This window comes from Haliotis rufescens, unplaced genomic scaffold, assembly GCF_023055435.1.
Source record: "Haliotis rufescens isolate VD_foot unplaced genomic scaffold, xgHalRufe1.0.p SCAF_10, whole genome shotgun sequence".
Lineage (NCBI taxonomy): Eukaryota > Metazoa > Mollusca > Gastropoda > Lepetellida > Haliotidae > Haliotis > Haliotis rufescens.
In genome coordinates this window covers 26,789,941-26,806,575 of record NW_025963780.1, presented here as the reverse complement: position 1 = coordinate 26,806,575, position 16,635 = coordinate 26,789,941, and the positions used below count along the sequence as shown (strand labels likewise).

The 16,635-nt window shown below is 41.2% G+C and overlaps 1 protein-coding gene across 3 annotated transcripts in view; it reads right to left on the bottom strand.

The window, feature by feature from the left end:
• The window catches only part of LOC124151978 (hemicentin-1-like), a 52,804-nt gene that overhangs the window by 12,038 nt on the left and 24,131 nt on the right, over nt 1–16,635 (bottom strand). For all 3 annotated transcript variants that reach the window (XR_007219296.1, XM_048388957.1, XM_048388969.1), the window contains exons 10-19: nt 16,134–16,424; nt 13,981–14,259; nt 13,501–13,564; nt 10,774–10,890; nt 9,601–9,773; nt 7,743–7,814; nt 6,952–7,047; nt 5,902–5,979; nt 2,917–2,977; nt 492–505 (exon numbers count right to left, since the gene is read on the bottom strand). Coding sequence is in view for 2 of the 3 variants with exons in the window: in XM_048388957.1 (XP_048244914.1) it covers nt 492–505; nt 2,917–2,977; nt 5,902–5,979; nt 6,952–7,047; nt 7,743–7,814; nt 9,601–9,773; nt 10,774–10,890; nt 13,501–13,564; nt 13,981–14,259; nt 16,134–16,424 (1,245 nt within the window). In the remaining variant the exon portion in view is untranslated. The remainder of the gene's footprint in view (nt 1–491; nt 506–2,916; nt 2,978–5,901; nt 5,980–6,951; nt 7,048–7,742; nt 7,815–9,600; nt 9,774–10,773; nt 10,891–13,500; nt 13,565–13,980; nt 14,260–16,133; nt 16,425–16,635) is intronic.

Below are 16,635 nucleotides of genomic sequence, written 5' to 3'. Positions count from 1 at the left end.
GAGTCAGACCAGATGGTAAACAGTGCCCCTGTGTCCTCTGAAACCACACTAAATGTCAGTGAGGAGGCTGTTCGATTCCAGGTGCCATACCAGTCAACCATTAATCATATTGTCCATAGGTTGAGGGGGCACGGGTGGCCCAGTCGTCTAAGGCGCCGCGATTCGCTGTGCAGAGTTGCGTCCCTTGGGCACGCCAGAAACCTATGATTGTGGGTTCGAATCCCGGTTCGCCCTGATTATGTTTCTAGGTTTGTCAGCACCATACCCGTGCTCTCGGGTTTCATCGAAGTGGTAAACGTCTAAGACCTGCATCACTTCGGGCTTTCCTCCCCCATTAAGCTGACACGCCGCGATATAACTGGAATACTGTTAAAAGCGGCGTTAAACCGAACTCACTCACTCCATAGGTTGCAGACACATCTAGTTAAGGCAAAGGACGATAATGTGAAGAGTCTGTGTGATCCTTATCTGTCCAGTCTTATAATACTTACATAGACAGCCAGGCCTGAAAGAGTCAAAACAAAACAATTTAAGTACTATATATGATGCTATAACAATTACTATGTGACGTTAATGAGAGAGAATGCCATTCAAAAGTGTGAAACTTAGCAAATGTTATCAGGATTTCGGGCAACGAAATCAAGAAAGTAGAAAAATAATCATTCTCAGTTAAGAGGGTTTTTTTGCCATCGAGTCTTAAAACACTCTTTATCAATGAAATATATTGCGATTTGTTGTTATGCCTGTCCCGTCAAAAGAAATTAATGTGAACAATATTGAAGATATGAATAAAATAGATTATAAACATAATTCAAGGTATACAATGAAAACTTTTTTATTACCAGATAGTGTAATGACAGGATTAAATTTCAAAAGCTGTGGTTTCATACCTTACACAAACTGGGCATGTACAAATATACACTTAACGTCCATCTATTCGGCTTATGACACAATACAACAATAAATAGATACATGTATATACAAAAAAAACAGAAGAAGGATACTTTTCGTATCCTGTTTAAAACAATACATGGTTACATACATAGTGCGTAAATATAATGTTCATGAAATAAATAATTGTTTTCTTTTATCATTTGATAATTTGGGCGGAAAAACGATGGTTTGAAAGCGTCAAAATAACGTCGTTTTTCCGTCTAATGACCATATATGAAAAAAACCCCGACGTTTTCGTGTTTGCAGTGTAAAGTGTGCTTGCCCATGCAACTTGTAAATTTTCCTGGCTTTAAAATAAAAAAATTTAGGTTTATTTTAATTAGCGACATTTTAATTACACAATTCTTTACAAAATGGACGTGATATTAAAAATAATTCACCTTCAGTAATTTTGTTATTGCACTGTTTAAAGCACCGTGGACAAAGAGGATGGGTTGTCTGGAAGATGGGTTGGTGGTTTGTTAAAGCGTCCAGGTCTATGGCAAGGGGTAAAGGTCCACAATGCTAAAACTTGGTGGTCACTATATTTTACATTTAAAAATATGATTCAAGAACACTTTGTCTTACATTGTCTTAAAGTTTTAATGCCATTTACTTTATTTCATCCATCCCACCATTCTCGGCTCCATCTTTCGTGAACACCTGATATTTTCAATTATATATTTCTTGCCTCGGGCAAGGTGAAAATGTCATTAAGATGTTTATAATAGGCAATTTTTACAATTCTATTTCTCCACTTTTTAATATAGATTTTGGACTAAATAGTCTCTTGCTCAACACGTAACGAGTATCAGCATTATCACTAAGCTTTATATAGAGTCTAAATACATGTATATATGGTTTGAGAACTGGTGATGTAAAAATTATATATCCATTGGAAGCTACAATAGTTGATCACTTAGTGACACCATGAAAAGAATTGCAAGTTTTGTTTTGTAAAAGATTTTTTCTGTATAAGTATTTATACCACAAATCACCAATCCATAACACAGGTTCAACAAGGTTTTCATTTAATTTCTTAAAAACAGGATATGTTACATAGCAGTTTGTAATTAAAGATGAGAGGGTGTGACTCGCAGATTTATACAATTCTCTGACAGTCTTCTTCATGTCTAGGTTCACATTTAACCATAATCCAAGGTATTCATTACAGTCAATATAATCAACTGTAAAACCACCATATCTAAAATCAAACAGCTATCATTTTAGGGAAAGGTACACTCTCCTACCCAGAGTTCCATGCGGCCGGCAGCCAGCCAGCATAGTACCTCTGCCACAGGCCAGCGCCATGTGACGATTCATCACATCTTTCACAGTCCATTCAAGATATTGCATATGCTTTTCATCCGTTTCATGTTTGACAAGTCTAAACATTTTCATAAACAAATGTCAAAGAATGGTTTCGGTTCATTAAGAAAGTATCCTAATACGTGAAAATCTACTTGTTTTTGCGTAGTTATCCTTTGTTTACACTGGTTGTACGTCTCCACGTGCCAACGGGGAGCTAGCGATACGGTCACTTTGATGTATAAATATAAAAATGTCATGAAATTCACTGTCGCAGTTGTAGTAGCATATCTATATAATTATGCAAAACAATATGTTAAGCGCCCCCAAATACTTGCATTAGTCTGTTCTATACTGATTTCTGAAAAAGCGCATTTGTTTACAAACAAGAGAAAGGTCCGGTCACATGATATGCAAATTAGCCTGTGGCAGTGGTGTTATGTGGCGCCGGAGTGTGGGAAAGGTACAGTGATCAGATTAGGAGCCTCACTCACGAAGGGAAGGGAAGGGATCCTGGTGTTCAGTGTGATGCGGGAACGCTTTAACTACCAGTCCTACCCACATCAACGATACAATTGCAGAATTGAGGGAGTCAGAGGACGTTTCATGCTTCAGTCAAAAAAGAGCAGATCGCGGTCCCTTGTATGTCTGTATAGCAATGTAAGATGCACATACCCACTCTCGTAACCACCCTCGCCAACGTTGTTACGACGACAATCACCCCATTTCGTTCCACCTGAAACAGACAGCATAGACATTAGTTCCACAATTTGGGATGAACCCGGAACGAGGTGGTTGCACGCGTTATATGTAGGTAGTGTACCGATTGTGCTTAGTCATCTTGCATAGTATGATTGGATTCTTTAAGTTCTTTGTTTGGGACGGGTTCGCCTGACCCCGAACACCTGGTATCATCACTATTTGATAGCGATTCATTAACGCATGTTCATGATGCAGTCAGAATCGTACAATCCATTCTGCTTTTGGCAGAGAATTCTGATAAATATAGAAAGGATTTTGTCGCTTTATTGTGAAAGAGGCGGTGAGGTTAAATTGGGTTTAACGTCGCGTCCAAGATTATTGCACTATTGCACAAAGCGACGTACATTCACGTGTGTGTGGGTGGCTGCTTGTACTAGTCAGGACTGATGCCGATTTATAGTGCTAGCCCACTGAGATACCATGCCGCAATTTAACATGAATACCCCACTCAGACACAGTATACTGACACCAAGCCGACCAGTCCTTGTTTAAGCTCCTTTTTTAGCGCCAGACAGGGTAACAACAAGTACCATCTTTTAACGTCTTTTGGTATGACACGGTCGGGGATCGAACCCCGGACCTTCCGCTCTCCGGGCGGGCGTTCCACCACTAGACCACGGAGGAAGTCTATTGTGAAAGAGATGGGAAATTCAGTTATAAGCAGACAGGAATGCACACTTTCGGGCTTTTCGTCAAAGATATCTCATTCATCACATGTATGTGACGACCGGTGAAGATCCAGGGTACCATGGTCTTCAGCAACCCATGCTTGCCGCAAAAGGCGACTATGCTTGTTGTAAGAGGCGACTAACGGGATCGGCTGGTCAGGCTCGCTGACTTGGTTGATGCATGTCATCGTATCCCAATTGCGCGGATCGATGCTCATGATGTTAATCACTGGATTGTCTGGTCCAGACTCAATTATTTACAGACCGCCGTCATATAGCTGGAATATTGCTGAGTGCGGCGTTCAACAAACAAACATGTATGTGACAGCACAGCGTGTACCTGATAATCACTTGTGCAGCACCCATGTGAAAAATGAAAATAATCATCCTATCCATTCCCAATGGCGGGATGATACGGGAAAATGTGAACGCGTTAAACTGGGATTATAATAAAAAGGCTGAATTAACTGCAGTCACATTAAAACATTAAAACTTAAACATACAAGACAGTTCAGTATGAATTGTGCCAATTTTATGTCTGTCACATGTTTAGAAAGTGATCGAGGTCAACCATCAGCGAAAGCCCCCACATAGTAAGTAATAACAGAAAATGAAAGATTTTGTTTCCACTTAAAACACCAGATGTAAAATTTAAGAACAATTTAAGTAAAATGTTACATCACTGAGAGGCGACCCCGTAGTAACAATACAGTATTCGAAAGGGTAAATTACGTGAGATAATTTCGAGGTTATTAGATCGTGTTAATTTGTACTGTTTTTTCAACAGTAGTTAGATATGAGCGAGCGAGTGAGTGAGTGAGTGAGAATGGTTTTACCCCGCTTTTACCTATATTCCATCAGCAGCACGACGGGGGACACCAGTGAAAGGCTTGACACATCATACTCATGTGGGCAATCGAACGCGGGACGAGTGAACGCTTTTACCACTAGACTACCCCACCGCCCGTAATCAGATATGAAAGTTTCATCTGATGTCAGTTGCTAGGAAACCGCATCTTGTATGTAATGACATCAAAAGGAAATCGATATCTATTACATTAAATATGACTACATAAGTGGTTAACAAGTATAGCTGCCGAATCGTCACTTGAAGAGTTTTGATGGGGTGTTATGCGAAGAACAGTTTACAAATCCGCATGAGCATAAATTCCACCAAAGTATGATAATCTCTCGGAAGAGATCAAGGGAACAAAATACTTGTGTTATATTTACAGTTTGACTCATGAAATGGGCGTTTGTTGACGTGAAGGGGTTAGGGACCACTGCTCATTTGATAGACTGGGGTGGGGTGGAGTGGGGTGGAGTGGAGTGGTGTGGAGTGGGGTGGGGTGGGGTTGGGTGGGGTGGGGTGGAGTGGAGTGGAGTGGGGTGGAGAGGGGTGGAGTGGGGTGGGGTGGAGTGGAGTGGGGGCTTGGAATTTGTCTAGAGATTCGATAGATTTCAGCTGCAGGTGCAAAACCAGATATTTCATCAATTAAAACTACAGTTAACTACGGTTATAACGAACACGCTTATAACGAACTTACAGTTTTGGTCCCGACTATTTGCTGTAGTTATGCTGTATATATGCTTATAACGAACTACGGTTATAACGAACTAAAATTAGTAGTCCTTTTGAGTTCGTTATAACCGTACTTGACTGTATAAAGAAAACAATGCAATGATGTAATATTTGTGGCAGACTGTCTTCAACAGTCTGAAGCATCAGTATTATCTCAAGAATTTTCGTGGACAATTAATTTATTTTGTCGAATGGTGTGAAATGTTGACACCAAAGGCTGGCCCAGTCTTTGGCCCAGTCGTCTAAGGCGCCGCGATTCGCTATGCAGAGTTACGTCCCTTGGGCACGCCAGAAACCTATGATTGTGGGTTCGGATCCCGGTTCGCCCCAATGATGTTTCTAGGTTTGTCAACACCATACCCGAGCTCGTGGGTTTCACCGAAGTGGTAAACGTCTGATACCTGCATCACTTCGGGCTTTCCTCCCACATTAAGCTGACACGCCGCGATATAACTGGAATACTGTTAAAAGCGGCGTTAAACCCAACTCACTCACTCACTCACTCACTCACTCACTCACTCCGCTCTCCGGGCAAGCTCTATCCACAATACCACGGAGGCTGTCTGTTTGCACCACAATGGAGATGAAGGGACGTTAGTTATGAAGTATAGGTTGTGTTAACTTTGCACTAACGAAGTTTGTAAATACCTCCACAGGGCCACTTCGAGAAGCATGAACAGCACCCGCACCACCCGCACCACCCGCACCACCCGCAGCACATGACGACTGAAACAGGAGATTGTATATGAATTAAAATGGCATTTGACAGCATGTAATATTTAACCTCTGTTCGTTGAACAGTAGGTACATATCGGGTTATCAACGCCACCATTTTAGTTGTATTACAGTATTTAAGCTCAGCGTAAGAATAAATCTCAAAGTTAGTATTGGATGTTTATCACTTGGCTCTACCTAACCCTACATTCACGAACATCCAGGTTAAAAGGGGCACTCAGGTAGCCTAGTGATTAAAGCGGTCGCTCGTCATGCTGAAGACCCGGGGTCGATTCCCAACATGGGTACAATGTGTGGAGCCCATTTCTGGTGTGCCCCGCCGTGATATTGCTGGAATATTGCTAAAAGCGGCGTAAAACGTCACTCACTCACTCCGGGTTAAAAGTGGTCTTCAGCAACCCAAGCTTGTCGTAAGAGGCGACTAACGGGATCGGAGGCTCAGGCTCGCTAACCGGTTGATGCATGTCATCGATCCCATTTGCGTAAATCGATCCGCATGTTGTCAATCACTTGATTTTTCAGGTTCAAACTCGATTATTATCAGACCGTCGTCATATAGCTAGAATATTGCTGAGTGCGGTATGAAAGAATTGATGAGAAACAGGTCTCTCCAAACAAACATGAATTTAAACATTAACCGCCTAAAATTCCAAAGGTGGATCCAAGATATCTACTCCGCGAGTAAATATATGTCCACGAGTATTCCCAAGGACATAAATGTTTTGTGGTATCAATCCACTGCATGTCCCGCGGAAATACGATTGCGAAGGTGAGTGAGTGAGTGAGTATGGTTTTACGCCGCTTTTAGCAATATTCCAGCAATAACACGACGGGGGACACCAGAAATGGGCTTCACACATTGTACCCATGTCGGGAATCGAACCCGGGTCTTCGGCGTGACGAGCGAACGCTTTAACCACTGGGCTACCCGACCGCCCCTACGGTTGCGAAGGACGTACTGACCTATAGCGATAATCAGGCAGCCGATAACGATACCGAGGACAATCACAATCATTTTGAGAGAGGTCACTTCATCCCAGCACTGGCAAGTCGATCCTGCTGTTGACGAAAAGAGAAAAACAGCACTTAGTGTGTGAGTATTTGGAGTAACAAACCAATTTTTACTGTCATTTAGGAGAAAAATCAACTGTGTTTTTATTTAAATAACAAGTATTTGTATTAAAACATAATACCTTTGAGAACGTGGTCAGATGTAACACGTTATATTTGGGATAACACTTACTTGGTAAAGTACAAATTGTAGTACTTTTTGAGGCGAGTACTATCTGGGATTCGAACCCAGTTTGAGTTTGTTTGTTTGCTGTTTTACGCCGCACTCAGCAATATTCCAGCTATATGACGGCGGTCCGTAAATAATCGGATCTGGACCAGACAATCCGGTGATTGACGTGAGCATCGATCCACGCAATTGGGATACGATGACATGCATCAACCAAGTCAGCGAGCCTGACCACCCGATCCCGTTAGTACAAGCATTGTCGCCTTTTACGGCAAGCATTGGTTGCTGAAGACCTATTCTACCCCGGATTTTCACGGGTCCACAGTCTGAGAGTGAGGCACCTAATAGTCAGCACACAAAGTCGATCTAACCCAATCAGACACCGAGTCTTCTATTTTGTGGTATTTGGCTATGTAACATTTGGAAGCCACGGTGGCTGAGTGGGTTTGATCGCTGACTCTCGATTAAGTTGATGTTACCTGTTACGGTATGTTACTAAAATGAAAACTGTTACCTGTTGGGGTTGTTGGGGTTGATGAGGTTGATGGGGTTGTTGGGATTGCTGTGGTCGTTAGCACCGCCGCAGCTGTAACGAATACCAAGAACTATATCAGACAGACAGACAGACAGACATGTTTATTCAGTAAAAGGCCAATGGCCCAAAATACAGACATGTGAGCATGACATTTACAGGGCACAGAATTTATCATTAATTATTTTGTGAGCATAATATAAGAATTTACAAACTAGAAATAATGTTTACTTATTATAATTACTAAGAATATTTATTACATGAGAATTACTGTAATGAGTAGGCATAGGAAGATTAACAAGGTATTTTTGTCTTAGGGCAGAATATAAATTACAATTAAAGAGTACATGGAATTCATCCTCAATGACATTAACTACCTTACTACTACAATAGTTACAGAATCTGAGTGAAAGGTCTGTTTTACTATATCTGCCAGTTTCTAAAGCTATTTTACAATTTGAACATCTGAATTTAGTAAAAGCAATTCTTAAATGGGTAGTGAGTGGACATGACAAGTACCTTTCAACATTTAACATGGATTTAAAATGCTTATAAAGATCACATTTTGAAGAAGAGTTGACAGAAGCACTCCAGAATTGCTGTAAATTATCTTTGAGCCTGTGCTTAAAATGGAGAATAAAAGCTTTAGAGTCACCCACCTCTTGATTGAGCCATACAAAACCAAACCCAAATTGGAATAAAATATTTCTAACATCAGTCGCCCAAGTTACCCGCCCAACATCATCTAAAGATGTAAGCATTAAATAGCATTTGGAAGGTAATCTGTGGGGTTGATCAGTGTCATTATGTCAGCTGCAATGCATGTATATGCTGCCAATGGTTGGTAACTTTGTATTTTGCATTTGGAGACCATTTACAACTGAGGAAAAACGTTCAACTTTTAAGTTAGAGTGAATACTTTGTAATTAGTGTTATGTGTAAATACGTACAGTCCGTTTGACTCCAATTGAGAACGATGAATTGCAAAATAACTCGAAATCCAGAAAAGTGTATGAAACATCAATACGGTACTTGACAATGAATACCCTGTACCCAACAAAATCTGAATTTTGTTTATTTTAAGACCCATGACGGATGAAGTTCTTTAAGAAACTATCATGTAATTTTGTATAGAAATGTGTACATGACACGTAGGGGGGACAAACCGTGGAAGGTGTGTACAGGGTACAGGGTATTCATGGTCCAGTACCGTATTGATGTTTCATACACTTTTCTGGATTTCGAGTTATTTTGCAATTCATCGTTCTCATTTGGAGTCAAACGGACTGTAGACACTGTCTCTGTGTAATTAATGTAATCAGTAACTGCTAAATTGAATGACGTCACAAAATTTGACTGTGTTTTGAATGACTTGAATGAAGCTGTATGAAAATAATAATTGGCCTGCATCTAGTCTCTTTGACAATATCTTCATCCAAATGCAATCCAATCTTAATTCTTAGCTGTCCTTTATATCCATTTCTTTTTATTCTCTATGCTTTGTTTAACGCCACACTCAGAACTATTCTAGCTATATGACGGCGGTCTGAAAATAATCGAGACCAGACAATTCAGTGATTGACATCATGAGCATCAATCCACGCAATCGGGATACGATGACATGCATCAACAAAGTCATGGAGCCTGACGACCAGATCCCGTGAGTTGCCTCTTACGACAAGCATAGTCGCCTTATACGGCAAGCTTGGGTTGCTGAAAACCTATTCTACCTATCTTCACGGGTCTTATTCTCTGTGATTTGAATCTTGAACAAACAGTACATGCAACTTGGCCTATATGTATTTTTTTAATAATCTGTTCATATCCTATCACATCGTACCTGGAGACGTCACTCTTATATGACAACACATTAGCCAGATGTCATTGTCGTGAGTACAGTTTGAAATGGAGGAAAGTCGACATTGATTTAGAGTTGTCGCCCCTGTTAAACAAGTGACGTCACCGAGATGTATTGGTCCCCCGCCTCCACCCCTCATCCAATGACCGCCATACCTGTATATTGTGGACACAAATGTTATTATTCAATCTCATTAAAATCAGACCTCAGTGCTCGCTACCGCTAAACAAAGACCTGAGGACATCCCATTACGGGTCACGTCAGAACGACCTTTCATCCGACCAATCAGAGCATCGCTTACCAGATTATGAAAGTGACAGTCGGAATGTGATTTCTGATCATGCAGCCTCGAAAACTTTAACTCCGAACGATAGTTACAGGTTTCACGACTGAATCCATACAATCAAGACATCTATTAGCCATTCCCGAATGTCCTTTTTTCAGGTATCAAATTTGTAATCGAGAATTTGTTAAAATATGTTTCGAAGCGTAGTCGCCAATTTGAAATTAGTACCGTAAAGCACGAGAAAGCTGCCTTCTGATTGGTCATTCCATTGGTCGGTCAAAGTTCGCGCAAGGTCGGTCTGACGTGACCCGCAATGGGATGTCCTCAGATCTTTGTTTAGCGGTAGCGAGAACTAAGATCTGATTTTAATGAGATTGGTTATTATTCTATAGACTTGGAAAATCATATTACAGTTGTGATTTGTAAGCAGGACTGTACCCCATGAAACTATATCCATGTTTACTATATATATGCTACAAATGAGCGAGCTCATAAAAAAGGAATACAGAGAGAGAGAGAGAGAGAAAGAGAGAGAGAGAGAGAGAGAGAAAGGAATACAGAGAGAGAGAGAAAGGAATACAGAGAGAGAAAGAGAGAGAGAGAGAGAAAGGAATATAGAGAGAGAGCGGGAGAGAGAGAGAGAGAGAGAGAGAGAAAGGAATACAGAGAGAGAGAGAGCGGGAGAGAGAGAGAGAGAGATCACAACTATAGGAGGGACATAAACACAAGTTTTATTATTTTAAATGTTCATTAAAATTTGTATTTGAAAAATATTCAGGGATTGGTAGTTTGTAATTGTACATACACACATATGAACAGGGTCAAGTAATAATATCCAAATATCTGACGCAACCTATATTGATACATACCTGTATCCCATCATGCCACAGACAACTCCCGTTTCCGCCGAGGTCCATGTCTTACCACAGACAGTGCCGCTAGATGACGTTCCTTTCAGCTGGACCTTGAGACGACCGCTGATACACCTGCACGATGCGTATTTGTGTTGCAATTGGAAATATATATAATTCATTATGTATGGTGTATGTACATTCGGGAATATTCGTCTTCAAAATCCTTATTTTCAAAATATTTTCTGATCTAAGACTAAAAATAAAAAAATCACACGTCACATGCGCTGTCACAAATGACGTCATCGTTCTGTTCTATTTCTCTTTAAAGAATATTAATCTTTAGACAATCCAGTGATTGACATCATGAGCATCGATCCACGCAATTGGGATACGATGACATGCATCAACCAAGTCAGCGAGCCTGACCACCCGATCCCGTTAGTCGCTTCTTACGACAAGCATAGTCGCCTTTTACGGCAAGCATTGGCTGCTGAAGACCTATTCTACCCCGGATCTTCACGGAACATGTCATCGATCCCAATTTCGTTGATCGATGCTCATGATGTCAATCATTGGATTTTATGGTCCAAACTCGATCATTTACAGACTACTGTCATATAGCCGGACTATTGCTGAGTGCGGATTTAAACAACAAACATACAAAATCATAATCATAATAAAAAGGTTGACATCCATAAGTTCTCTTCCTTATGTGTATGGCTTCTAAATGTCATTCAAAGAATTAATAGAAATGTTGAGATCGGCTTAGTATTCATTATTTTGTTTACTTTACATTTTCTGATACTTAAAACTCACGAACCCCGAGCTTGTACTTGTGGAATCATCTAGGGTAACATTTTCTGATATTTCATACTGACATACCCCGAGCTTGTACCTGTGGAATCATCTAGGGTAACATTTTCTGATACTTTATACTGACGTACCCCGAGCTTGTACCGGTGGAATCATCTAGGGTAACATTTTCTGTTGCTTTATACTGACATACCCCGAGCTTGTACTTGAGGAGTCATCTAGGGTAACATTTTCTGATACTTAATACCGACGTACCCCGAGCCTGTACTTGTGGAATCATCTAGGGTAACATTTTCTGATACTTAATACCGACGTACCCCGAGCCTGTACTTGTGGAATCATCTAGGGTAACATTTTCTGATACTTTATACTGACATATCCCGAGCTTGTACTTGAGGAATCATCTAGGGTAACATTTTCTGATACTGTATACTGACATACCCCGAGCTTGTACTTGTGGAAACATCTAGGGTAACATTTTCTGATACTTAATACCGACGTACCCCGAGTCTGTACTTGAGGAATCATCTAAGGTAACATATTCTGATACTTTATACTGACATACCTCGAGCTTGTACTTGTGGAAACATCTAGGGTAACATTTTTTTATATTTCATACTGACATACCCCGAGCTTGTACTTGTGGAAACATCTAGGGTAACATTTTCTGATACTTAATACCGACGTACCCCGAGTCTGTACTTGAGGAATCATCTAGGGTAACATTTTCTGATACTTTATACTGACGTACCCCGAGCTTGTACCTGTGGAATCATCTAGGGTAACATTTTCTGATACTTTATACTAACGTACCCCGAGCTTGTACCGGTGGAATCATCTAGGGTAACATTTTCCAATACTTTATACTGACATACCCCGAGCTTGTACTTGTGAAATCATCTAGGGTAACATTTTCTGATACTTTATACCGACGTATTCCGAGCTTGTACTTGTGGAAACATCTAGGGTAACATTCTCTAATACTTAACACTGACATACCCCGAGCTTGTACTTGTGGAATCATCTAGGGTAACATTTTCTAATACTTTATACTGACGTACCCCGAGCTTGTACCTGTGGAATCATCTAGGGTAACATTTTCTTATACTTTATACCGACGTACCCCGAGCTTGTACTTGTGGAAACATCTAGGGTAACATTTTCTGTTGCTTTATACTGACATACCCCGAGCTTGTACTTGTGGAATCATCAAGGGTAACACTTTCTAATACTATATACCGACATACCCCGAGCTTGTACTTGTTGAAACATCTAGGGTAACATTTACTGATACTTTATACTGACATACCCCGAGCTTGTACCGGTGGAAATATCTAGGGTAACATTTTCTGATACTTTATACTGACTTTCCGCGAGCTTGTACCTGTGGAATCATCTAGGGTAACATTTTCTGATACTTTATACTGACATACCCCGAGCTTGTACTTGTGGAAACATCTCGGGTAACATTTTCTGATACTTTATACTGACGTACCCCGAGCCTGTACTTGTTGAATCATCTAGGGTAACATTTTCTGATACTTTATACTGACGTACCCCGAGCCTGTACTTGTTGAATCATCTAGGGTAACATTTTCTGACACTTTATACTGACATACCCCGAGCTTGTACTTGTGGAAACATCTAGGGTAACATTTTCTGATACTTTATACTGACGTACCCCGAGCCTGTACTTGTGGAATCATCTAGGGTAACATTTTCTGATACTTTATACTAACGTACCCCGAGCTTGTACCGGTGGAATCATCTAGGGTAACATTTTCTGATACTTTATACTGACATACCCCGAGCTTGTTCTTGTGGAAACATCTAGGGTAAAATTTTCTGATACTTTATACTGACATACCCCGAGCTTGTTCTTGTGGAATCATCTAGGGTAACATTTTCTAATACTTTATACCGACGTACCCCGAGCTTGTACTTGTGGAATCATCTAGGGTAACATTTTCGTAAACGACTGTAGGACACACATCTGCAAAACAAAGATTTGTATACGAATCTCACCTCATTTCATAAATGATCATTTTTGCATCAAATAATCTGGTCTCTTAAAATCTTTTAGTGACCAACAGTACCGAAATGTGTCAGATCAATGAGTCACTAAGAAAATATAAATTTCTGTTATCTTACTTACTTGGGTAGATGCAAATGTTTTCCTCGAACAAGCTTAACGTGCGAAAATAATTGCGAGATTTCGGACATTCTACTATACTGTAGCTGTACTTTCGAACATTTAGTGGCTGTAGCGCATTTGAGTATGTAGCTAATTGTAGCGCATGCCCATTTTCCTTATTTCCACTGGAACTATGCCACGTACAGAATTTATTAGACGTTAACACTGACGTTACAATTTGACACTATATTGTCAAATTTGTGCCGGGTTCCTACCTCTGATGTGTACAGTAATGATATCGCTACCAACAGATGCCAGTCGATGGCGGGCTCTACAGATGTATCTTCCAGCCGTATTCGTGTCCACTTTGCACATCCGCAAGTTGGGTCTGACGTCACTACAGGACGTGCTGGGTATAACAAACTGCCCATCACGCACCCACGTGATGTTTGATGGAGACACGAGAGGGTATGAGTTGACATAGCACCACAACGTTGTGTCAGATCCCTCGTGGAAACCGTAGTTATTGTATTTTACCACGACCGTTGGCGGATCTGAAAATGAAGCTACATTTATACATTGCTGATCAACATTTAAATGTACTGAGCAACGGGATGTATTATGGAGTTACATTTTGGCTAGGCTAACGAGTCTATGCATAGTCCAATCAAAATCGGGCACCGAAGTCGAAATTCGGTTCGTAAACTGTCGTGATTTTGGTCGATTGCAGGATTTGCAAAGCATGTGCACCGCTAACTCGTTGTCAACAGATATTTTCCAAATCTTTTCATGATTTTAATAACGGTGCTCACGTGATTTGATGCACTTCGTGATGTAAGACCCGTTTTATCACCATATAGATCTTGATTATCGATCAGATCGTCTTGACTGGACTCCGCCATGTTGTTTGAATCAAATGCAAGTGATACGAGAGGTGGAATCTGATTGGTCCATAGGAGAGGTTTGGAAGGGACATAACTCGTAATAACCACTGGTGGCGCTACGATCGAGCCCAGGAATTCCAGCCTAGTTCGGTAAGGGTGGAAACTGGACTTTTAAAGTCAGTTAACTCTCTTGCCTCGGGAAGATGCTTTCATTACACACAGTGTACATGATTGGTTATAATTTCTGGTTTTTACAGCAAAACCGATGAACACAGTGAGACGCTTCAGTTCATAAAGGTTAACAGTTGACACTTGGTGAGGTGCGGGCAGGTGAAATGGGGTTTAACGTCGCGTCCTAGATTATTGCACTTATATAGCGACGTGCATGTACGTGTGTGTGTTTGTGTGGCTGCTTGTACTAGTCCGGACTGATGCCGATTTATAGTGCTAGCTCACTGAGATACCATGCCACAGTTTAACATGAATACCCCACTCAGACACAGACTACTGACCCCGAGCCGACCAGTCCTTGTTTAAGTCCCTTCATGCCGAACGCCAGACAGGGTAACAACAAGTACCATCTTGTAACGTCTTTTGGTATGACGCGGCCGGGGATCGAACCCCGGACCTTCTAGACCATGGGGTCGGTCCGACACTGGGTGAGTGAATTGATCCTCCACTGTATCGATAAGACGCAAAGTGGGTGTGGGATTTTGTTCTTTACTTTTTTTTCCATTGAATGACACTTTAACACTGATAAAGCTCAATTTGGCCTCCCGAAAAACACATAAGCTTAATGAATGCTATCCTCCATTTCGCTTACGTGTTAAAATAGGTCCATATGGTTCGGACGGTCAGACGGTCGGTGCACATTATATCAATCATTAGTTTGTTTATTTACCGCAATCAAATAGTTGGAATATTGCTTATCATGGCGTTAAACAACAAACAAACAGAGTCGTGACCCCTGTGTTGTCGCCACATCTCAAGTAAAATATCTTGTACATAGAGTTACTATCCTTCTGCGTCTGATTTAGGTCTATTTCATCATTCATTCATTCATGATTGAGTGAGTGATTTGGCTTTTAACAGTATTCCAGCTTAATGTGTGGGGAAAGCCCGAAGTGATGCAGGTCTCAGACGTTCACCACTTCGGTGAAACCCACGAGCACGGGTATGGTGCTGACAAACCTAGGAACATTATCGGGGCGAACTGGGATTCGAACCCACAATCATAGGTTTCTGGCGTGCCCAAGGGACGCAACTCTGCACAGCGAATCGCGGCGCCTCAGGCGACTGGGCCACCCGTGAGTCAAAGAATAATGTTCGAAATGTAATCTAGTTTATGCATTTAAGTTCCACACCAGACTTACACTGTTAATTGGATTATTCTTGATCGACTTTGATGACATAAAGGACAAAGACAGACTCACACGAGAGTTTGTGTAATAATACATATGTTTAGGCGCCCTATCTCACTGCCTGGCCCTCTAACACAGCACAAAAATATAGGTTGTATCATTTTCATCTATCTCTACACTTACATTCCACCGTGACAGTAATGTCGTCAGAGTGACTGTCGCCGACACCGTTGACTGCTCCACACGTGTACGACCCTGCATCCTGGCGCTTGATATCGGAGATTCTTAAACTGGGATTGTTTAGATCCCCGTCACCATACCGACCAGAGGGAGAGTTGAGATTGATGCCATCTTTAAACCAGTGAACGACGGCGGGATTTGGTTTCACGCGCATGTCCACGGAGCAGCCTATGGAAGAGGTTTGTCCCTCCACCAACATTATGTTCCTGAGTGACACGAAGACGGTGGGTCGAGCTGAAATTCAATCATGCGTTCACCATTTTGGAATGTAATGAATAGTAAAAAAATGTTTCTGGGCACCGTTACTTATACCGACGTCCTACCTCTTTAAACCAATATATCCCCATCTACCTCTGTCCCCCCAAAACCCCTTCTCTCCCTTGTGTGTGTGTGTGTGTGTGGGGTGTAGGTTTGTGAGAGACTTTACGGATAAATTTTACAATTT